This window comes from Poecilia mexicana, unplaced genomic scaffold (genome assembly GCF_051168715.1).
Source record: "Poecilia mexicana isolate PSO_F unplaced genomic scaffold, ASM5116871v1 scaffold_5, whole genome shotgun sequence".
NCBI classification, from domain to species: Eukaryota; Metazoa; Chordata; class Actinopteri; order Cyprinodontiformes; family Poeciliidae; genus Poecilia; species Poecilia mexicana.
Genome location: NW_028263374.1, coordinates 8,278,647 through 8,302,293, shown reverse-complemented (window position 1 = coordinate 8,302,293; position 23,647 = coordinate 8,278,647). Strand labels below are relative to the sequence as shown.

The 23,647-nt window shown below is 40.5% G+C and overlaps 2 protein-coding genes across 3 annotated transcripts in view; one reads left to right on the top strand and one right to left on the bottom strand.

The window, feature by feature from the left end:
• rhobtb3 (Rho related BTB domain containing 3) overlaps window positions 1–19,105 on the top strand; it is a 33,979-nt gene extending 14,874 nt beyond the window's left edge. Inside the window, exons 8-13 of the mRNA XM_088005466.1 lie at window positions 7,568–7,677; window positions 10,962–11,067; window positions 11,622–11,795; window positions 16,424–16,590; window positions 16,693–16,789; window positions 18,801–19,105. Of these exons, the coding sequence (XP_087861592.1) occupies window positions 7,568–7,677; window positions 10,962–11,067; window positions 11,622–11,795; window positions 16,424–16,590; window positions 16,693–16,789; window positions 18,801–18,919 (773 nt within the window). The 3' untranslated portion in view covers window positions 18,920–19,105. The remainder of the gene's footprint in view (window positions 1–7,567; window positions 7,678–10,961; window positions 11,068–11,621; window positions 11,796–16,423; window positions 16,591–16,692; window positions 16,790–18,800) is intronic.
• Window positions 18,530–23,509, bottom strand: glrx (glutaredoxin (thioltransferase)). 2 transcript variants are annotated; one of them, XM_088005465.1, is made up of 3 exons: window positions 23,223–23,509; window positions 22,313–22,437; window positions 18,530–19,037 (listed from the first exon to the last, which is right to left on the bottom strand). In XM_088005465.1, exons 1-2 carry the CDS (start codon window positions 23,427–23,429, stop codon window positions 22,324–22,326), a joined length of 321 nt encoding a protein of 106 aa, XP_087861591.1. In that variant the 5' UTR covers window positions 23,430–23,509; the 3' UTR covers window positions 18,530–19,037; window positions 22,313–22,323. The 2 variants fall into 2 exon arrangements, with proteins under 2 accessions (XP_087861591.1, XP_014858036.1); XM_015002550.2 differs by having other exon boundaries at window positions 18,530–18,940; window positions 23,223–23,506.
• Window positions 23,510–23,647: the final 138 nt, after the last annotated feature.

Here is a 23,647-nt window from a genome sequence, read left to right as displayed (position 1 = left end):
GTTATGTGCTGGACTGTCTCAGGGGCCTCCTTGCACAACCTACACCTTGGGTCTTGTCTGGTGTGGTAGATCTGAGCCTCTATTGCTCTGGTGTTTAGGGCCTGTTCCTGGGCGGCCAGGATGAGGGCCTCTGTGCTGTCCTTGAGTCCAGCTTTTTCCAGCCATTGGTAGGATTTCCTGATATCAGCCACTTCAGTTGTTTGTCGGTGGTACATCCCATGTAGGGGCTTGTCCTCCCATGATGGTTCCTCCAGCACCTCGTCCTCTGTTCCCCATTGTCTGAGACATTCGCTGAGCACATCGTCCATTGAGGCTTTGTCCTTGATGTATTTGTGGATCTTGGATGTTTCATCCTGGACAGTGGCTCTCACACTCACTGGTCCTCTGCCTCCTTCCTTACGGCTTACTGCTTCCATGACAGTTTCTCCTTGCTGTGTGGCCTCTGTCCTCACCACATCCAGGATGTCTGAACCAGCTCCCTGCTCCGAAAGGTTAACTTCCCCGGCCGGCTCACTTAATCCTTTTGGATCAGTGTAAAAACTGTCCCCAAAGACTTGGCTCTCGTTCTCAGAGAGAGCTACCCCAGCCAGGGTAGCCTCGTCTTTGGGAACAGCCACAGACATGTCACTGGTTGGGGATTCAGGGATGTTTGTTTCTGTCAATTGAGCTTCCCTGTTTGGGGAACATTGAGGCTCCAAAACAACAGAAACGTTACATTTCAGAGACGATGTTTTTGACAGACCAATGTCTGTGATGTCTCTGTTGAACCCGTTTCCCTCTGAGACACATTCCCCGTCCGGGGAACTCGGTAACTCAAAGACACCGGTGAATATGCCTTTTCGTGACAACTTCTCCAGAAAGCCAGCGATGGAATTAGTGAAGCCAAAACTTCAGCAAATCCTCTAGCTGTGAGGTCAGCCTTAGAAAAATCTTCCCCAGCCGGATCAGTTTGTCCAAAGACAGTACGCTTGTCCGAGGTACTGTCCTGCAAAGCCTCAGTTGAGTCAAAGTCTTTGGTTTCACAGACATCCGTCGCTTGTTCGAAGCAAACTTCCCCAGCCGGGTTAGTTTGTTCAGAGCTACTTTCATCCAAATCCTTTCCAAGAAAGTAGTGATCAAATACCTTCTTCATCCCTGTAGTCACTGCATATCCAAGCCCCCAGCCCAGCGGGAGGATGAAGGGGACTAGCGCCTTGGAAAAATTGAACGTCCTTAAGAAGCACAAAGCAGAATCTCCACAAACCGTCTGTGTCCTAAATGCTTGAGTGTACGGGGATTCACGCATTCAAAGCCTCAGAACTTCTTTGATCTGTTGTGATGTACATGAGATCATCTATGATCTCATCAACGAGCTCACTGTAGTTCTGTGGCACGGTTTTGCTTCTGATCGTTGCTATGGAAACGATCGGATCAGTTCTGCATGACTAAAACTAAAGACAAAATAATGACTGCTTGCGATTTTTTTATTTTTTATTATTATTTTCATAAAAACAAGCACCGCTTAGCCTGGCAGGGGAGCTAGTAAAGATAGTGAAGCTAATAAAGCATGGCGGGCTGCCAGGCTTATAATACACTGGGGGAAACTGTGCAGTGGAATCTCCTGTTTAACTATCCTTGTTATGCTAGGTTCTCTGGAAATGCCGGATAATTGTTACAAAAATAAACGTTGCTCTGTTACGTTTACTGAATATGGGCTGAGTTTTATTGGAACAGCTCATGAATCAAGTTGGGATACAATCAGTTGATCTAAAATAAAGAAGGAAACTATCATTTGTACATTCACTTTCAATATTTAGAAATTCTTCATGATTTCATCTCCCTATAGGATTGTTCTGGATTGTTTTAAAATATTATTTATCTAAAAGTTGTGCCTTCAACTTGGTTTTCAATAAACTCAGTGTGCTGAGTAATTGAAAACAGGCCAATCTTTTCCCATCCATCAAGTCAAGGATAAATACATTACTACATTATGACAGCTCTGCCAGGGTGACTGAGATGTATTTTTCTACTAAACATTTTAACTTTTTAACTTCTCATTTAATTTGAAAAAGTCTTTGAACTTTTGGAGCCATGTCATTATTAAAACAACGACCATACAGCCTTATAATAAATAATTTAAATAAAACCAACAACAACAATAACATAAAGAGCAGTGAGTTAGTTATTCAATTTTAAATCTTAATGAATACTGCCAGGTTACTCATGTGTTAAAATTTGGAGCAACATGAACTGCAGCAGCAGAGCTGCGACACAGAAGAGCCTGCCATCCGTTCTGAATAAAAACCCTCTGATTGGCCAAGGATGAAAATTACCCAAACTGAAACCCTGGCAGGGGGATCATATGTGCAGGAAGTGCCAAACAGAGAGTGGAAATCAGAAAAGATAAAAGGATCTCTGCAACAGCAGCTACCGTGTTCTTCGTCCAAACAAATCCAAGCTCGGTGACTACGCCTGTCGCACAGCGTGGAGGTCACACATTTCCTGCTTCTCCATTCACTGTCGTGTGGAAGATGTGCATGTTTTTCAGCCCTGCTGTGGTGATGTAAACACGTTGGTCAGCTGGAGCCGAAACAGGGCTGGGAAAGCTGGACTGATGTCCACAAGATGGGAACTCTATTCCACAAGAGCCCTTAGTCATTTCCTAATAATTCAGACATGATGGTAAACGCTGCCTGGCAGTAGGAGGCCGTCGGATATCTATTGGGCGTCGTCCAATGGCCCATTACACCGAGGAGCAAAAATCCTTCAAACTAAAAGCGCTTGATGGTAAGGCACTATACAGTAGTCAGCTGGGAGTCGATAGATCACGTTAGAGGTTTGATCTTCTTCCCTCGTTTGACAGCTGCGTCTTCTTCGTCTCACTTCAGCTTATCATTATAGAAATTACTTCAAAAACTGGGACGCTGAGGAAAGCCTTTGAAGAAACGTTCAAGAAAAATCTAAGGGAAATCTCAGACTCTAATCTGTTTTAGAGACTTTGTGCCATCTTTGTGATGAAGCAGGTTTTGAATTATTACTGAGCCTTATGTCAGAGACAAGGATGTAAACAAATGCGTGGAGCTGCATGCATCTGAAATTAAGGCACGAATACCCAAAATGTGTTTCTAAGCTTAGTTAAAGGCTTCCTCCATATTGTGACATTATGCTTCAGCTGGAATGTGCATGGCCTCTGAAGAGTCTTTGAGATTTCCCTCTGGAGCTCTGGAGCGCATAAGGAATACTGCAGAGTTACTCGACTGATTTGAGCAAGCAAAAATCATTCGAGTAACGTAGTGAGATGGCGGTGATTATAATGGCGGCAATATATTTGGGTTCTGGGTGTTGCATGGAGCAGCCGGGATGTAGCAGTGTTTCTTGTTTTTTTTTTTTTTTTCTTTTTTTGCACCTGCCTGGATTGATCATTAGCACTTGTGTACTACGTAGTTTACTGTAAGTGTTTTACATTGTAGCTCCAGCGCACATGGTATACAGCTCTGGTTTTAACATAAATGAGCACACGAAGCAAATAGATTCATTCTGTTTAGGTCAAAATAGAAAGAAAAACTCTGCGCACAAAGAGATTTCTGCGTGCTGCTCTCTCCATGGTATGACGTTTTCCGCACACACGCCTCCATATTGCGCATGTTGACTGAAGTCTCAGAGGAGAAAAGATGTTGCTACTTTCTGGAGCTGTTTGTCATGCTGTCAAAGGGAAGCCATCGCAAAAAACCCCCAGAGATTTTGCATTTTGTGTCAATGACTTCTATTGTACCAGGTTAGAAATTATGAGGCACAGAGTGAAACGCTCTGCCTAGAAAACACCACTCTCTGCAGAATGCTGTAATGCTTGATTAGTTGATGAAAATGCTGATGGTGTATCCTTGCTGACAGTAGCCGCTTCTCCACTGACCTTAAAATTGTGCAAATTGGAAATGGAAAAACACATTTGCTTAACTGAAACGTGCCAATTTTGAAGTAACTCATTTCAATAAAAAGCTCTGGCGCTATGATGAGGTGGTTTTTCTGCTATATCAGAGTTGGTGTATTTTGCAAAACTGCAATGGAAACACTTTATTTCATCACACGAAGAAGACAAAGAAGGTGGCAGGAAGTGGTAGGAGGATGAGGGAGCAGGATGTTTCTTAATGACTTATTGCGTGATTTTGTTTAATGGAAACTTAAATTCCAACATTTTGACAAAGTTTTGCGCACATTTGTAATGGAAATGTAGCTGGTGAGTCTGAAACTGACGGTGGTTGTGCTGAAACCTCCCATAGCTGCAGAAAAGTGTTGCAGCTTCTGAAGAAACGTCTCACTGCAGATGTCTTAACTGTGCATCACATTGTTGTATGAAGATAAGGAAAGCTGGGGGGAAAAGCCTGCGGCCCAAGTGCTTGCTGCACTGTAAGGTTGTGATTGTCTTCACTTTGAGGTTTGGAAAATTTGCAGCAATCCAGCATAATTTAAACAGTCTCGGATCTCCAAAATGAGCAACCACAGGGCGATCTGACTCTGGTGTGAAGGGAGCTTATCAAATTCTGGAGAGAAAACCTTACCATGGTGTCGTGCGCCGCGCAAATATCCTGTTTGCACAGCGCAACAAGCTTTTTTTTTTTTTTTTTGAAGGATCTGATTCACGGCACGCAATAATAAACATGTATGAAAGCAGCACTCATGCTCTGACACATAAGCCCAAGAGGAAGGTGCACACAACATCTGAGCTGGAGAGGGCTGAGCAGAGGGGGAGAGATTATAGAGTGAGCCCGATTCTCTGTGAGTGACTATATGAATAAGAATAAGCGAGCCAGCAGCTGAAATTGGGAGCAGTGTGGGCTTTTGTGCACATCTATACTGTGCACAGCCCTGCGTGTGCGTGTGTGCGTGTGTGTGTGTGTGTGTGTGTGTGTGTGTGTGTGTGTGTGTGTGTGATTTCATAAGAAAAAAGTGCAAAAGGGAAAGCAGCGTGCAGGGTGAAAAATGAAGGTGGCAGAATGTGAGGATGAAACGCGAGTCAGAGAGTCGGAGGAGGAGAGAGTAAGGTGCTACTTTTTCTTGGGTTGTGTAAGAAGACGTGTTAGCAACAAGCCGAGCAGCTCAGCATACCGTCAGGTGTATTGATGTTCGGTTTGGAGCGAGTAGGAAAAAAAGAAAAGAGAAAGTGGGGGTTGATGCGCTAAGTGGAACGTGAACGCTTTTCACGAAACCTGCGTAGAGATGCAGCATGTTGAGCCATGTGGAATAACATCCCAGTTAACCTTCAACACCGACGGTCCGAACGCGCTGACATCGTATACAGCGCACGTAGCCATGCGTCATCTTGAGTCGGCTAATTGAATGTGAACGGGGCGCCTTCTTAGCCTGCAGAAACATTTTGAGCTCAGTGAGAGAAAAATGCTCTTTCGCAGCATGCAGAAAAATAGAATTAATATCGTGTTGGCAATTCAGCTTAATTAACTGTTCTGCTTCAGCCCAATTCACAAAAAAAAAAAAACAAAAAAAAAAAAATAGTTTTTCAGCATCACTGAAAAACTGTTTGAGCATCACACCCACAGTGGGAGCTGTGTGCTGTGAGGTTTTTGCCACTTTACTGTGTGAGGACAGTCACAGAGGCCATGACTTTGTGTGTGTGATGTTAACTCTCTGAGACTCTGTCTCTTTTTGTAGTGAGCAGCTGAATTATTGAAATTGTCGTTTGGATGCAGTTGTGTGGATGTGCATTTTCTGTGCATCGGCATGTGTATGTCTCTGGACACGGTTAGATTTATGGGTCCAGTTAGGTTAAAACAGCCATGTTTACAGGAGGAAAAGTATTCCCCCCCTCCTTATAGATTTACACCTAAATGTTTCAGATCATCAAAAAATATATATCTTAGACTATAATAGCATGAGTTAATACAAAAATAAGTTTTCAAATGACAGTTTGTCCAAACTAATCTGCACCTATTTCAAAAATTAATTTCTTTACTTTAGTAAATCTTACATGAACTGAGAACAATCACAGTTTTTTCTTTTTTTGGAAAGCTGAGTTCACATCCAGCTCTGGCTTCTTCCAGATCTAGAGTCAAGAAATTGTTCAATTAGAACTTATGTAACAAAATAAAAGAAGATGAACTTTAAAAGCAGCACGTCTTCCTAAAGAAACTCAACTAGCAAAACATGGTCAGAACCAGGAACAAAGATTTAAGTGACTGAGCGTTTTGACAAGGTCGTCGATTTCCTGAGGCATGTAGTTTAAATTCCTTGTTATTTGAAAGTCACACAGCGGGGGGTGGGTGGAGGGAGACGAAAAGCTCCATATAAGAAAGCTTGAAAGTTGTGGCCATTATTGCTGTGTATCTCAAATATGATAGTGGTTGAAACTGAGCCAAAACTCCTGGTCAATAAAACCTTCGTATCTCATTTTTCAGCATTAAAAATAAATTACGCGTGTGCACATTAAGTTGCACGGCACTTGAAATGTAATCTACCAAATTAGTGCATCTAGGCAATTTTTTGTGAGATGATGACTGTGATTCAGTGTGTTTTGCAGCTACAGTTTTGAGCTATAAATTATTGATTTACTGTCTAAAGTGTAGCTGCAGGAGTAATTTGCTTGTGGGACGTAGGAGATCAGATGAACAGGCGGTGACGTCATCATATGAGGAAAAAACTTAAACTGTGATGTGATAGAAGAAATAAATAAGTGATTTAGTTTTTGCTCAAAGCCCTCCAGCATGTTTGGAGTCGGACTGACATTTCTCTCCGAAGGTCAGTCTGTCAGTAGATGATGATTTTAAACCTTGGTTATTTTCTAAATTAAGGTATAAATACCAAAAAATTATAGCAAACATCTGCTGAGTAAAATAGCACAGAGTATTCTGAAGGAGTCGGTGATCAAAGAATGTAAAACATTTGGAGACGGCTTGACGGCAACACAAATCATAAACATCCAGTTTGTTACTTTTATGTTTTATAGGAAAAATATGGAACCACAGATGTTGATTATGTTTTTTTTTTTCATGGGACTAATGAATAGGACAAAAAAACAGTTATTTTTTCTTTTTGTCGTTTCTGGACCCTGTAACTAACGGCAACTCTCAGCTACGTTGGAAGCTGAAGAAATGAGGCTGAAATGATTTCACCATCATCTAAAATATTTCTCCTGCCTTGTCGACATCAATTATTTACATATTTTAAGGGATGAGCTGCTGCAGGGATGAGCCAATCTGTTGCTGATTGGACAATGTTGTTACAGTTAAGATAACGATAGCACGAACAAGTTATCGCCCTAGAAGAAGAGAACTGGGTTAAGATTTTTTTGAACGTCACCAAAAATGATTTTCATCTCTCTTGTTGTAGAATAGTAACCTGATGGAAAAAAAAAAATCTTATATTTTATATCGTTGATGGGTGCAGATTACATAAAAAGGTGCAGTTTATAAAAAGCTTTGACTGCAACAGAGAGTGGAGAGTTCGGTGTTGAAAGCATGTGGGCGGTCAGAGCCCAGCGCCAAACAGAAGTCTGTGCTTTTCTCAAAACCGCACCCTTGTGGAACCAAAAGGTGTGACTGTAGATGTATATGTTTTTTTTTTGTTTGTTTGTTTTCAGGAGCGTGGGAGTGGGAGCATCTCCAGGAGGCCCTGGAGGAGAAGCTGAAGAATTCGCTCGCCGTGGCTCAGCTTATGGAGCGCATACGATCTCTTCTCAGCAGAGACAGGGTCAGCTCTGCTAAACGTCACATTACAGCACACAGAAAAACATTCGCTAACCCTTGAACCCTTCCTGGGTTTTTTTCTTAGGCAAAAAATGTTATATGCTACATTGGTTTGGGGCATAAGGGGTTGTTTTACTCAAGTTGAAGGGAAATATGTGGGGTTAAAAATGTTCTAAGTGATTAAAAATGCAGTCAGTACTCTGTAGTTATCGCAGCTGCGTGTTACAGAGTACCAGCTTTTGCACTGCAGGGTTTGGCCGTTTCCTCTAAAAATACTTCAAGCTCAGTCCGATCAATTCTCCAGTTTTGCTATAGATTCTCAGTTGGATTGAAATCCTGACTTTGACTAGGTCACTCACCCAGCAATCCTTTTGATCTAAACCACAAACAAAGAAAATGAAAAATTTTAAAATGTTTTTTGATTTTTTGTGAGTATTCTTTTCCTGCTCAGCAAGAATGAAAAGAACAAAGTATTCAGATTTGCAAACCCTTCCGGATTCATTTTTGCCTTTTTTGGGTGAATTTTTTTTATTTTTATTTTGTTTGGATAGAAAATATGTTTCGCCTACTCTCAGCAACCGCAACAGAAAATGGGTCATCGAAACACTTGCTCCATTTAAACTATTTTATTTTAAAAAATGCGCCAACGTTTGCTTTTGAGAAAAAGTTACTGAATGTTTTTTGTCCTACTTGGTTAATAAATAAATAAACCGATACTTTTTTTTTTATAACTAACATTTTCTATTCTGCATAGCATCACAACGTGGCTCAGGGACATAAAAACATGATTTATAAATGTTTATTTGTTTAAAAATTTAGTCTTTGAATAAAAATTTCACCCTAATCATTTTAAGAGTCCATTTGCATCCAGTGTATGAACTGGACAGCCCTGATTCAGCCCAGTCTGTTGCAGTTCTTGCTGTATCTTTAAGGTTGCTGACTTTCTATAAATATTGAGCAGGTTTCCTGTCCCTGCTGAGGAAAATCATGATGCTGCCTTTCTTTCAAGATCCTGACACTCTTCCATAAAGCTCATATTTGTGCATCTAATAACAACGTAACCCGCTTGCGATTCATTCTGAAAAATATTTGCAAAGCAAAGTGTTCTGAATGGAAAAAAAAACTGCTATCTAAATGAAATGCATGAAATCCATAACAGAGGTTAAACAGCTGAATTAAATTTTTTTTGAATGCATACAAAAAAAATGTGTTTATAGTTGCAGATTAAGAGGGCCTTCATTAGCAGGATCATATCAGTAATAATGTGTCTGTGATTATCATATTTACATAATCAGTGCCTCTAATCACCTCCCAGACACTGTGGGGATTAGCGCAACATAAACACGAGATGTTTTCCAAGAAGCAGAACGCAGGATCTGGAAGGGAGTCGCACTCGCATGGATGCCGTTTGCAGGCGGCCGCGTCGTGTTTTAGGTTGTCTATATTTAGAAAGCGCGAGGACACAACGCAGCAGACTTTTAACGTTTTTGCTGGGCAGTGAGAACGTGTGACGCGGGGAAGACCCAACCGGCCTTTCTGGCACACCGGATGCTTCCACCTGAGGCGGCGGCTGCTGACGCAGAGTGGCAGGAGCGGTCATTTGACGTGGTGAGGCGCCACGATGTCCGGCCGCGATTCAATTCCTTCCTCTGCTGCAAACCTCGTCCTGGTCGTCGGCGCGCTCAGGAAATTCAGTTTTAAAACAAGCCTCTCTGTGGTTTGATTATGAAATGAAAGGCCTGGTTTCTGTTGCCACGTCCCTGGAATAATGCGCTCATCTCCCTGCAGCAGGGGAGCGTGAGAGCGAGAGGTCTTTGTGCTCCAGCAGACTGATAAAGGTCATGCAGTGGTAAAAGGATGCTTTATAACTCTCAGCTGTGAACACGCTTTGCACTATTCAAATGTTGACAAAAAAGTTTTTTTTTTTCCTTTAATATTCCATGTTTCATTTGCAGGGCGCTAAACATGTTCCGTATTTTGTACAAATCTGAAAAGTATGATGTGCATTTGTAGCCGGCCCTCACAAATCTCACATTTTTAAAAAAACAGAAAAAGAAATCTGTAAAAAGCTCCAGATAATGTTTGCCACAAAGCCACACAGTGAACATATGGAAGAACGTGATCACATGAGGAAAAAGTGAACAGTTTTGACCTGTGAGGATGTTTTTCCTTGAGCTGAGACAAGGACGCTGGTTAGAAATGATTGCATGAAACTAAATATTGGACACTAGAAGAAACCTGAGGAAGGGCACAGGACAGAAGTAAATCAAAAGATCACCTTTCAGCAGGACATTAAAAGATTCATAATGTTTACAGATGCTCTCCCTCCAATGTGATTGAACTTGAGCTATTTCGGAAAAAAAGAAAAAGTTTTTAGTTTGTAGAAGTGGAAAGCTGATGGAGATGAACTACTTGCAGCTGTTATAATGAAAGATGGTTCAGTGAAATATTGATTCATGGAGGGTGAATACAAACGCTTGCCACACACGGTTCAGATTTTTATCTGCAAAAAAACAATTGAAAAACATGCATCTCTTTCTTTCTAGTTAAAAATGATCAACTAGTTGCCCTGGTATATACAGTTCTAATGAAATACGTTAAAGTTTGCTGTACCTCAGGGCTGAAACGCTTCATTGGATTAATCGCGATTATTGAAATATTTGTTAACTGATTCAGTAATAGATTACTCGTTAACTGCAAATCGCCTTTCAGCAAAAGACCATTTGCTGAAAGGCAAAAAAAAAAAAAAAAAAATCTAGCCTTTAAGATAAAAAAAAACCCCTGCTGCAGTTGTCACCGGTTGAATTCCTGGCCTCAGGCCATTTGCTGCATGTCTTTCCTTTTTCTCTCTCTTTCTCTCTCTGCCTTTCTTCCTGTCAAGCTACTAGAGCCATAAAGAAAACTTAAAAAAAAAAAAAGCTTAAATGTTTTATTAATAGGTGGTCTGGACGACCGTCTGCTCTCCAATTTTCATTCGCTGTCGGCCACTTGCCGTCCCGTCGGTCTTGGCTCTGCAGTTTGACTGTGTTTTATTGTAGCGCTGAGTAAAACTGGCAGGAGGGGCCATCTGTATTCTATGAGGGAGGCACAAAAGATGCTCAGCATGACAATTTTTCCTAGTAACAAGAAGCTGACACACAGCAGAGGAATGCTAACTAAACTCCTTATGGCTTTCTGCTCCCTTTCTCTCTGTGGTGTGTGTGTGTGTGTGTGTGTGTGTGTGTGTGTGTGTGTGTGTGTGTGTGTGTGTGTGTGTGTGTGTGTGTGTGTGTGTGTGTGTGTGTGTAGAGCTCCAGGGACACGCCGAGTGCACGGGCAGCTCAACTTGGACCCCAGACCCTCGTCAACCTCTTTAATTCCCCTCTTTATTCGGACGTCATCTTCATGGTTCAAGGTGGGCGCAGTTAAGAAACACACTGACTGACAAACGCTGGCAGAGTCTCACACAGCAGGGTGAAGTGAATCATTAGCTCAGGTCGTCCATAAAGAGACACATTAAGGTAAAACAGTTGAAATGAAAGGCTCTTTCCCACTTCTGTCATGTTTCCTCTCCACAAAAAGCTCCTTGTCTCTATTAAATGGAGAAATACAAGCAAAAGGGCCCAAAGCGTCCCATAATCAATATTTATCTCATAAAGAATGCAGCGAGCTTCTCCGAGCCATGCACCCCTGAGCCAAGTTAAAATTTTAGAGGTCAAAGTGTATTTCATAAAAGTATGTTTCTGTTGAGTAAGTCGGAGACTCGCCACTGGCTGCTAAGTGCAGTTAATGAAGTGAATTTGCCCATTATGACTTTAGACTCCTTTTGTGATCATTTATTCCTGTGTCGCTACAAACAAAACGCGTTTATTATCAGCGCTAATCGTTTGTTCTCTCCAGTTCTTTACCTTTCAGGGATTCTTTGTGTGGAACTAAACTGTAAACCCTGCCGATTATTGTGTAATTCAGGAAGCGTGCTGCCCGCCCACCGGGCGGTGCTGGTGGCCCGCTGTGACGTGATGGCGGCCATGTTCAGCGGAAAGTACGCCGAGGCCCGGAGCAGAGTGGTTCCCATCCACGGCGTCTCCTCGGACACCTTTCTGTCTTTTCTGGAGTACCTCTACACTGACTCCTGCTGTCCTGGTGAGGTTACTGCACTCAGCCGACCCACAGGTGGAACTGTTTCTGCTTGATGCAAAGAAATAATGACAGCGTGGGAAATGTGTTCTGCAGAGCATCTAGGGTTGCATTTAGCTAACTTTTAGACTGGATAAGGGCTGAAATAGATGTCCTGAAATAGAAAATATCCTAAAACTACATACAGTAGAGTAGAGCATCCTTCACAGACAAATCTTTTATTTTAGTTGCATAATTTCACTGAGAAACAATGTGATAAATCTGTCTCAATTTGATCGTATTTATTTAGGAATAAAAAAAAGGTGAAGTTAAATTCTTTTTTCTCTTTTTAACATAATCAGAAGGGTTATTAGCAACCCTGATGCTAAGACTTTGTGTAGCCAACCTTTACCAGTAGGACAGCATTTAGTCACATTTCACAGAGAGAGAAGGATCTCTGACCTTTCATCTTTGGGCCATTTTTCTAGACCTTCCAGAGTTCTCGATTGTCTTTTCTGTTCTTTGCTCTTCAATTCACCCCGTGTGTTTTCTCAGGGTTTTAGGTATGGCTGAGACGATTAATCGTGATGAATTGATTATTGAAATAATCGTCAACTAATTTAGTAATCGATTAATCGCCAAGTCAGAAGAAGGTTAAAAAAACCCAGTAATTAAAAAGAATGTTATGTTGTTGCATTTAGGCGATGAAATGTTTATTTTCTTTCTTTATAAAAAAGGATTTGCATCATTAATGTATATCTAATATTGTAGAAAAAGGCTTAAGTGGTTAAATGAAAAATCTGCAGAATGTGCCAATTTTTTTTCTCGATTAATCGGTTGAATCACTGATAGATTAATCGATAATAATCGTTAGCTGTAGCCCTGGTTTTAGGGGACTTGCTTGTCACAGTTCCAGCTGAAAGCTTCATCATTCATCACTCTTTCTCTGATTGTAGACGTGTAGATCAGGATGATCATCTGATATCTTGACAGCATTTACTGACTGATGAGGACAAACTCACATCTGCCTTTGCTTCTATGAGATCTTCTCTTATCTTTCCCATTTTGAAGAATAACGTGCGTCTCTGTCACCTTGTATTCATGCCTCATAAGAGATGGTTATCAATCAGGGATTTTACTAGAGCAATTATTTGTTAACGTGTCATTTTCTCTGAATAAATGTTCTCAAATTAAAGGTTAGATTGCTCCTAATTTTCACAGTGGGATCACGTTGCTGCAGCTTCTATACAGCCGTATGCAGCGCTGGATCTAATAATGAGGAATCTCCCTGTGAGCAAGTTGTCAATAGACGCTTGATTAGTTCGTAGCAGAGCTCGGGGTCTCTCCGCGTGCAGTGGAAATGAGCCCCACGAAGAAATGGGCAAACAACAGAGGCGTGTATGAGCGTTTCCACCTGGCCCTCAGTCACAAACCTAAGCCTTAAACAAAGACGCAGACGACTGGTCTTATCATCCATCTGCGAAAGCGCAACGTGTTGCCAGTGTTCGTCTCGGGAGACGCTAGGAAAACAGCACTGAGCTTAAAATTCAATTAGATTTAGGGGGGAGGCTTGAAATCGGACCGTGGCATTGCTGCCTCAGCTGCCAAGTCACAGCTCCACACATGTTGTTTTCCACTGTCGCACATTTCACTTTGAGAGCACTCAGCTGATAGATCGCTTGTTGTGACAATGAGATGCAGTGATATTTACAACCTCTCTTACAACCTCTATGACACTAACTTCAACTGAGCAGAATGTACTTCTAAAGATATCTAAGCTTCCTTTGCCTTCATTTTAAACTCATCACTGATCATTTCTACTTCTGGCTCTTCTTGATCCAGTTTCCACAGCGTCTCTTTAGAGCAGAGCTGTCCAAGCTTTTCTACATTTAGGCCGAAATTGTCAAGTTGAGAGCACTCAAGGGCCGATTTTAGGTTTTTTATTAGGCTTAGTGGCTTTTATTTGAGAGGAGTTAGATGGGAAAGTAAGTGATGAAAGAGGGGAAGACATGGGGCAAAGGTCATGAGGCCGGGAATCAATCCTGTGACGTCCTCGTCGAGGACGGAGGCCTTCATACGTGGGTTGTCCTTGAACACTGCGCCACCACAGCTCCCTGCATTTTGTTTTTCTAAATTACAACTGAACTGGAGAGATTTACTTCTTAAGACATTTGTCATAATATTTCAATAATATACTGAATAGACACTATTTTGATAAAGCAGTCTAATTTTCGTAAAAAAAAAAAAAAAGAACCTGTAAATCTCAGTTGATCCAATATCAAAGCAGAGTCTTGCACAGTTGCTCTATTAAATGACAGATAAACATTTTTCAAAGCTTTTTTTGGGGTTGGTTTATTGTCTTCACATACAATCATCTGCACCATTAAATCAGCTGGACGGTAAATCGGTGCACAGCTGCTAATGTCCCAGTTTCTCTTTAGGTACTTTAATAAAAAGGTATCCAACAGATTCCTGCTCTCTTTGCCATACAAAGAGCCATTTCTGCCATCAGTCCAGCTAAATAAAATTTAAAAAAATCATTTTACAGTTTTAAGATAAAGAGAAAGACAAAGCTTTAGTAAAAAGAGGATGGATGTATTTTCTTCATATGAAATGCTGATATTTAAGGAAAATTATGTAAAATGATGAGATAGTTTACAACGTGATGACAAAAATCCATTGAAAGAAATATCACTAGTACTTTTAGTGCCATCCTGTTGTGGAGACTCAAAGCAATTATCCACCGAAAACACAGGAAAAAACCCACTAAAATCTTAATCACATCACATTATTAATAATAAAAGAGTCATTATGCTGCACTCCACTGGGACAGAAAAACAGCAATGAAAATCATGTTTTCTAAACTTCCTGTCTTCCTGAAAGCTTGAGTTTGAAATCAATAAAAAAAAAAAAAAAAAAGACAGAACAAATGTGCAAACTCCAGCTCAGCCTTATTGTTATCTGTTGTGAGCCTTGCTCTCTCCCAGCCTGGATGATCCACAGAAATGCTGTTAGATACTAGCTGCTCTGGCTCCACTGATACTGACAGCTGCTAACTGTGAACGTTCTTCCAGCTTTAATCATTTCCACAATGCAGATGTTGTTGGTATTCGCTCTGTCCTGGGAATGTTTATGTATTAAACAATTACTGGATTTTTTCCATTTCTCAGTGCATCTCTAGTAATAAGAGCTAGGTAGAGCACAAAGGCTTTTAGAATGACACCACTTGGCGCTAGTGTCTGGAAATGAAAACGTTTCTCTCCTTCAGTGATGCTATGAAAAGCAATATTGCAACTTTGAGGACTCCTATAATTATTGCTTGTCTGCAGGATATTGCAACACATTCATATTGTAGTGGCAATTAAAAAAAAAAAAAACTCTACGTTTATTCCTTAATATCAGGCTTAAATACCCTTAGGACGAGCATCTCTGTTTTCGCAGAGCTACAGCTTTATATCCACTCATGACTTCAGGAACATTGAGACCAAGAAGAGCAGCTCCTGAAGCTGCAGCAGCCCTTAAATTACATCAGACCCCCGGCGCTCAAGGTCAGCACAAGGTAACTCCGCGAGTATCAGTGACAAACGGAGCAGCTATCAAAGCAGCGGGGCTAGCGCGGCGCTTCGCCCAGAGAATACGGTCTGAACATATGAAAGGAGACGTTCCTAACGCTCGTTTGAGCAATTGTGCAGCCAGACATAACAAAGCCTTCTGTGTTTGCTGCTGCTGAGCTGATGGTGCAGCAGCAGCACGTCTGAGGCGCGTGCAGGAGGAGGGAGAGACGGGCGGTGTGAGCATGATGAGGCAAAACAGTGCCGAACGTGGGGTTGGACATGAGTAACAGGAAATATCAGCCTGCACTGGCACAGTTTGAGTGGGTATTTTAACATCATCCAGCTGAATTAGTTTCTTTTTTTTTTCCTTAATTGAATTCAAGAATATAATGTAACAACACAGGAAGATGGTCGTGGACGTCGTAGTCGAAGCTTGTGTGTTACGTAATTAAACTTTGGGATGTAGTCACGTTTGGAGTCTTAGTTTAGGATTGTTAATGCGTGTCAGGGGTAAATATAACATTTAAAATGGTATTTTTCTGTATTGCATTAGCTTTGAGACAAAAAACAGCAACATAATGTGGTACTGTAACCCACATTTTACTGAAATCACCTTTTCGCTTAAAAATATCTGCTAGAATAAGTTTCATGTCTAGCTTTATGTCTGTAAAACATAAAAATATCACCAGTTATAACGAAAGATATTTGTTTCTCGTTCATTTCAGAAATCTTTATCAAGCTGCTATTTTTGGCAAGTAATCTTTCATAGAAAAAATTGTTTAGCATTAAGAGTCCCGATTTATATTTCGTTGATTGAGACGACCCGTAAAAGAAAAATATGCAAATCTATTGTTTATATGACATAAAATCTAAATATGAATGTTCCTGATGAGCATGTCTGGCTTTAGAAGACGTCAGTGATGGCAGATGAATCAGCTTACACGTGTTCACTCATTTGCCCTGCATTGAAATCGAGGAACGAGAGATTTGTGACTACGTGAGTCTTTTCTGACCCGCACCAGGTCATTTTTGACTCATTTTAAAGGATGTTAGACAGATTTCTGTGTGTGTGTGTGTGTTTTTTTTTTTTTCTGTGTCCAGCCAGTGTGCTGCAAGCCATGGCAGTGCTGGTCTGCGCCGAGATGTACCAGGTGAAACGGCTCCAGCACCTGTGCGAGGTGTGCGTGTGCGCTTACCTACAGAGCATGCCCAGCAGGGAGCTGTCGTCGACGGGGATCAGCGTGGTTCGACTGCTGCGCAGAGCGAAGGTGGGGTGCCGCCGAGGCCGCTGTGCGGCTTGAAAAGAGACGGACTTCAGAGTGAAATGTAAAAAAGAAAAAATGCTCTGTTGGTTTGCTTTGAATTGCCAGTGCCACAACGCGGAGCAGCTGTACATCTGGCTCCTCCACTTCATCGCCAACAACTACCTGATCTTCAGTCATAAACCCGACTTCCTGGAGCTGTCAGGTCAGTGGGAAAGCTAATATTTCATGATGCTTAAAAGTCGCATCTGTGATTTCTTTCTTTCTTAATTTTTAATACAGCAGAATACATCCACGCTGCTACCACGTTGTGAGTGGGATTTTTGCTGAAATAGACATAAATCAGTGTGAGACACTTCCTGTTTTAAGTGTTTAAGTTCAGAGATGTTAGCAGAACGACAATGTTCAGTTTCGATAATAGATCAATGAATGTAATTTAGAGAGGAGTCAATAAAGTTAATAAATCACCCAAAGCTATTTGCTCCCATGTGTCGTGGTTGCACTAATTAAAAGGTCATTTACATTTCAGCACAAACACAGTTAACCTCTGAAATGAACCTGTCAGCCTTTAATAACAATATTGCAAATTGTTTTTAATAGTGATCATGTTAATAATTAGGATTTAAAATGGTTACCATATAGAAAAATAACATTTATAGATCCACCAGTTAACGATACCTGAATTTTTCTGTTCTTTGGTATATTTTCAGAGATGAATGTAGGCAAATTTTGATTCATTTTAATAAAAGCTTTTTTTTTTTTTTTTAGTTCAGACGGGTCTATCTACATAATCAAAATTATTAATACCAAAAGTAAAATATGACTCATTTTCCTAATTATTGGTTAATTCAGAAATGACTCACACTGCGAGTCATTTCTGAAGCGAATGTGGCCTCTGCTCTTCTAGGATGTCTTATCAGCAGTACAAGAGTGTGTTTGCATTTCAATTTAGTATAAGTTTAAATTAGTTGAATTCGGACGACGAGGCTGAGGATTCTCAAACCGAACTTCTACATACACAGGCATCCATTTTTCCCCTCCACTGTAAATAGAGGTGGAAGGCGGAGCGACATTAATAACCTTCCTGTGTGAAACAGGAACATGAAAAGCTTTTCCTGCCAGCTGTTTTGCATCAGTTGAGGTTCAAGGCGACGACTTCGTTGTGTTTTACTCGCCTCAGTAAAACACGTTCATGTTTTGGACCTCTACTGTAATTTAACCGGGTTCCTGCACAGTCTTGAAAAGTATGTGAAATTAGCTTTTGTCGTTTTGCAACTTTGCATAAAGATGAAAAAAAAAAAAAAAAAAACATGGAGGATGGAAAAACGTTTCAGTTTCAATTTTGTGTTCATTTATCAGTACATTAACACATATAGGAAAACTTTAGATATTTTAAATTATATCCAATTAATATTTTTATATCCAAGTGCCATCCTTTCACATATCAACCTTGGTTTCTTTTTTAGATTTATTGTTGTGGTTATTCAATTTGTTAAGGGTCCATTTTGCAGTTTTTAAGGCCTCTAACATCCTTTAATCTCAGCTCTGAAACAAAATAAACATACAATTTATTATTAATTTACAAATTTGGAGATTTAACGACTCTCAACTGTAATACAGCCTGGAATAAGGATAATGCGACTTGGTTTGGATGCCAAAAAGATAACGTACAAAACAAACTGAATCGATTTGTTTAATAATTTGGGAAATATATGGATAATAAAACCAACTAGATGCCGTTTTCATTCTCCAAAAAAATCATTAAGAAAAATGAATTACATTCTATGAGTAACTGGGAAATGTGTAGGAACCCTAAATGAAACCAAACACAAATAAAAGTCCACTGATAATTTGTCTGATTGGTGGAGTTTATAGCTGTTGTGCATTTACCAGGCGACAACAAAGCGGATAAATCCAGCCTAATTGCATTGAATAACACCAACACTGCAAAGCAGAAACTGTTTTATTGTGTTCATCAATCACACAGGACTCGATATGCTACTGGACGGATACTTAAGGCCACAATCTGGCTGGGGACACATATATTAGATATTTCATGCTCTTTGGCTTCGACTAAGAACATTTTACTGTTAATGTACATAGGAGCATTGTAAACATTTCCATATCATTCTTCTTCGTGGGCCTGCAGTCACATATTTGTGATTCTTGCTCTTCATGTCGTCATCTTTTTTTTTTTTTTTTTTTTTTATTTCCAGAGGAGGAGCGCGAGCAGGTGGAGCGGCTCCGCTGGCCGTCCAGAGGATACCTGCAGGAGCTCAGCGAGTATCAGCAGCGGCGGCGCAAGCTTCGCAAGTCCCGCTGCTTGGTCATGTGACCGCACCTGGAGGCCCCTGCCCTGCAGGAAGGGAAAAGGGGGTGGGACGGAGGAAAGGAATCAAGGGAGGGAATGACCCAAGCAAGGAGAGGATGGTTGACTGAGACAAAGGTTTGACCTTGTGGAACAACACAGGAAAGGACGAGTGGAGAGACAACAACAAAAAAAAATAAATAAATACACGAGTCTCCGCTTCTTCCTCCCTCCTTTGCCTACAGACTGTTGCGACACGGGCAATACGAAACGACTGATCCTTAAAAACCCAATAGGACTTTAAAAACGACCGTCTGACCTCTGGTCGGAGGCTCTGTGATAGATTATATTTTCTACTGGCAGCACTGGCAATACAGCGAGCTTCAAAGACAAAACGCCGGAAAACAAACCAGCATCAATTATATGCAGATTGTTTGAAGCTTGTTCCTAATGTAACTTCAGGTTGAAAAAAAAAAAAAGAAGAAGAAGAAAAAAACACTGAAAATGAGGAAGTGGCAGATCCGTTTGGTGCAACGTCTGTTCTGTCTGGACACGGGGCCAAAGTGGTCGAACCCCTTAAAGTTTTTACACATTGACACATTAAAACCACAAACCTTCAGTGTGTTTTAATGGTGTTTTATGTGACTGACCAACAAAAAAAAAGAAAAACTTTTTGTGGTGGAAAGCAGAAACAATACGGATTTTTTATTTTTATTTTTTATTTTATTTAATAAAGTGTGGCATGTGTTTGTATTCACGCCCTCAAGGTAAAACCGTGTAGCTTCAAGCTACGGCTTGTTCTTCCATATGGTGAAAGATCAACACACTCAGAGCTCTAGTTAAGCCAAAACTGTACAGAAAATAAACACATTTGTATTTAAGATAAAAAAATAAAAAAAATAAAAAAAACTTTCTTTGACTGTAAATATGTTCTACCCAGAACTCCTAAAGTATTACGGCTTTAGCTTCACACCATTCAAATTCTGTAAAATAAATAAATAGATTTTAAAAAATCTCCTATTCAGCACCTTTTGCACTCGTATATGAACGAGTCAATCCAAAAAATACATCAGCAGATTAGTCCTACACTTTATGAACTTTTCACATGTTGATGTTAGGAAGGCTGTTATTGTATTTTCAGCACTAAAATGTTTATTTTGTTATTTAAATAAGTATTTTTGTTTGCATCACTAAATGTGTTCCTGTTATTTTATAAAAAAAGCCTAAGCGGTTCGGTAAAAATCTGCAGAAGATGCCAATTTTTTTAATCGATTAATCATCAGAATAACTGACTACTAAAACAATCATTAGCTGCGACTGCAAAATGATTTGAGTTTCTTCTGCCAGTCTTCAATGACTAACAGTTGTCCTTCTTCTGAAGATTTTTATTTATGCAAATTAGAATAAAGGGGGGGGGGGGGTAACAAATACAAATTCATGCCATCATTTTTCAAACTCGCGCACCATTTTGTGTTGGTCCATCGCATAAAACCCCGATGAAACTCAGTAAAGTTTTGTGGTTGCGACGAGTCAAGACGTGAACAGATCCAGTGTGTGTCCGTGTCCTGATGGATTGATAATCGTCACGGCGCTCGCGCGCACACACCCGGCGTTTCTTAAGAGCAGAAACACCCGACAGCCCCGTCAGCTGCTTAGCGGAGCGGAGGAGCGAGATAAGGAGCAAATTACAAAACTGCCCCGGTTTCCGTCTGTAATATATCAGAAGCTCAGATTAGCTTTTCGAGCAGGACCAATTTAATTGCAATTTCGAATTTTATTGCCCGATCACTAAAGCATCTCGTCGGGAGGAGAGGAGGGAGTGGGGGGTAAATTTCATATATTTTGATCACAGCTTGGTTTAAACGAGGGCATTTTTCACTTGCACTGACAATAAAATAAAAAAAAGTCTGAATTTAAATCCTTTAAACAGACGTTGTGAAGGCTGTAAGGTGAGTTAAAAGTGTTTTATGCACCAAATGTAAACATTAATCACTATATTTTTTACATTAGTCTAATCTGTTTAGCTTTAGTTTTTTTTTTTTTTTACAATGTTTTTGGTGCATTGGAAACATATTGAATAGTCCTTATTGGGAGCGTTTAGACCGACATAAAACGTATCGGATTTCTCAGAAGTGGAATTGAAAAGAACATGAATCAATACAGGAAAAACCTTGCTGCCTCTGAGTTACAACGATATTTATTTTATCCTGTTTGATTTGTTGCTATCCTTTCCTCTTAAGCAAGATTATTTTTAATCATAACGGGATTTATGATTTATGGTGCTGCAATTATTTTTTGTAAACTCTATAACCTGTGGGTGTTTCCTTAAACGTGACGTAGAGACGACGTGGCTGCACTAATTTACAGTCGGACTTTTCGCTGCTATTTACAAGTGAAGTGTGTAAGTGAAACTCATCAGTGACCAGTTTTTACAGCTCTTTGTGTATCCCATTGATTACTATCAATGTACAATAACTAATCGCGCCGTCTGTGGCATTAGTCGGAGCAACTAGCTTGAGTAGCTGTGCAGAAACGTAGCCAAGATCCGTGTGTCGCCATCGGTCCGTTTCACCTGAAGGACGCCAAATTCGGCATCCGACGAGAAGTCCTCGGATAAATCTGAATTCGCGAGCGAAAGCAGTAAATGGCAGGTGAAACTCTGGACTGTGAAACAAAAGTGGGACCCGGTGAGAACCCGGCCGGGCCCGAGCTGTACAGACTGTAGAAAACACAGTGTCTGACTTTAAATAAAGACTTGTTTTAGAACGAACACGCCGCCGCTGCTCTCTGCGTGGACGGTTAGCGTTTCATTTCCTCCAGTTAATCCTGCTGATTGTTGGCCTGTTTTGAACAGTAATGGACAGGTTTACCTACATGGTGCTTATGGGGCTTCCCAAGAAGTCTGGACATTTATTTCCCAGGTCTGGTTTGGTGTGCAAGAAGAAAACAGTGTGAAACTGCGAGATGTTCTACGGTTGAACGAAACCATTTCTTTGTTGGTGCTTCAAGAGTTCCTTCAGCAGAGAAGATGATAAAAAAAAACCCTGTTGTTTGGCTTCTGGGAGAATCTTAAACCACCCAGTTGATGCTTAGTGGCATTAAAGTTTCAGTTTTGTCTGAGCTGACCTTCCAAGACCTCTGGAAACATTTCTTAATATCTTTAAAATGATAGCGGCACAAACAAAAATATTTTTGCTGCACAAACGTTTGACACCAATTCTGTCTGATTTGAAGAAGGCAGTGGGGGCAACTTCACTCAGGTGAAAAACCTGGCATAATAGTAGAATAAATACATAAAGGCATTCACAATTTAAACAAAAAGTGCTGACAAAACATAATCGAGTTGGGAAAAGTGTTACATTTTGGCAAGACAAAAGTCATAGGAACTGAAGGCAGCAGGAAGATGCAAGAGTTTGGTACCTGGAAGCAGATCACTGAAGGGCCCCGATGGATTCCAGCATTCCCTTCAGCTTGCCACTCTTGTCCAGCTCTTGCACGTCACTTCCTCCTCCCACACACTTCTCACCAATAAACACCCGTGGGACCTGCAATTTTTTAGCCATCGTGGGAAAGAACAAAGACTGGTGAACGGATGAATAGCGTGACAATTACCCACACCCCTTAGTAAAGATCAGTACAAATAAATGACGTTATAATCTCTTAGAGGAGTGGCATAGAAAAAATACAACCAAGAAACAAGAACTGTTCCTAAACCATTTCTCAAAATTATTTGAAGCTTAAACATTGTTTGAGCTGTGACTGCCTTTTATTTTAGGATGATCCATAAGGTTTTTACGCGGTCGTCCGTAGCTTTTGCTTTACCTAAGAGTCCTAATGTAACATGAATCCTCCAAAAGGTGAAGCATGTCACTAGGTGGAGTCCACTCAGTGTGGACATTAGGACTTTTACATTCGGGTAAATTTATGACAGATTCACACCTTTTCATAAAAATAAGATTTTTATTACAACGTTAAATAGAATAAAAGTCTTTTTGTGCACCACGTTCAGTACTTCCCCTATTCTTGCAGATTTTTTTTTTCTTTTTCTTTTTTTTTTGGAGAAAACGGCTCAAGAATAATTTAAAATAGTGATAATTATATTAAAGTTTTTCCAACGAAAAAATAGCATCTAGCACATAAGTTCTAAAAAATAAACTTGGAATTTAAATAAATAATAAAAGAAATACGAGCGGTTCCGTTTCGTCATGATGATTCGTGGATATAATATAAACAACAGTTAAAAGAGGTTGCGTAGGGAAACTTATCCTATAAGGATATATAATAAACCAACATGCGTTATTTAAAAGGATGAAGAAGGAGATGCGTTTACCGATCGGGCTCCGGTGGTTTCCAGGAAATAGTCCTGGAGGCTGTCCATGTCGCTGCGCCCACTGATATTAATACACTCCAAATGGCCAGGCTTGAACTGGTATTTGGAGAATACGTCCTGAGCCATGACACAGTAGGGACATGACGGCTTCAGAAAGACCACCACTTTGTCCCCTTTTATCTGAGCCTTCACGAACTGCTGCGCCATCTTAATTTTCTTTGAAAACTGGGTTTGTTCTGATGAGGCGTTCAATGTCGTCACCGAGAGGATGATTGTGTTTGAACGTTTAAATAATGGGTGACGTTGAAGGCGTGAAGACTACCTTAAAGACACACGACTTATTTTCTCAAAGCGCAATTATCTTTCATGTTTACATTAATACTTATAAAATACTGTATAGCAACAGATGCTTAAATAAGCATTTA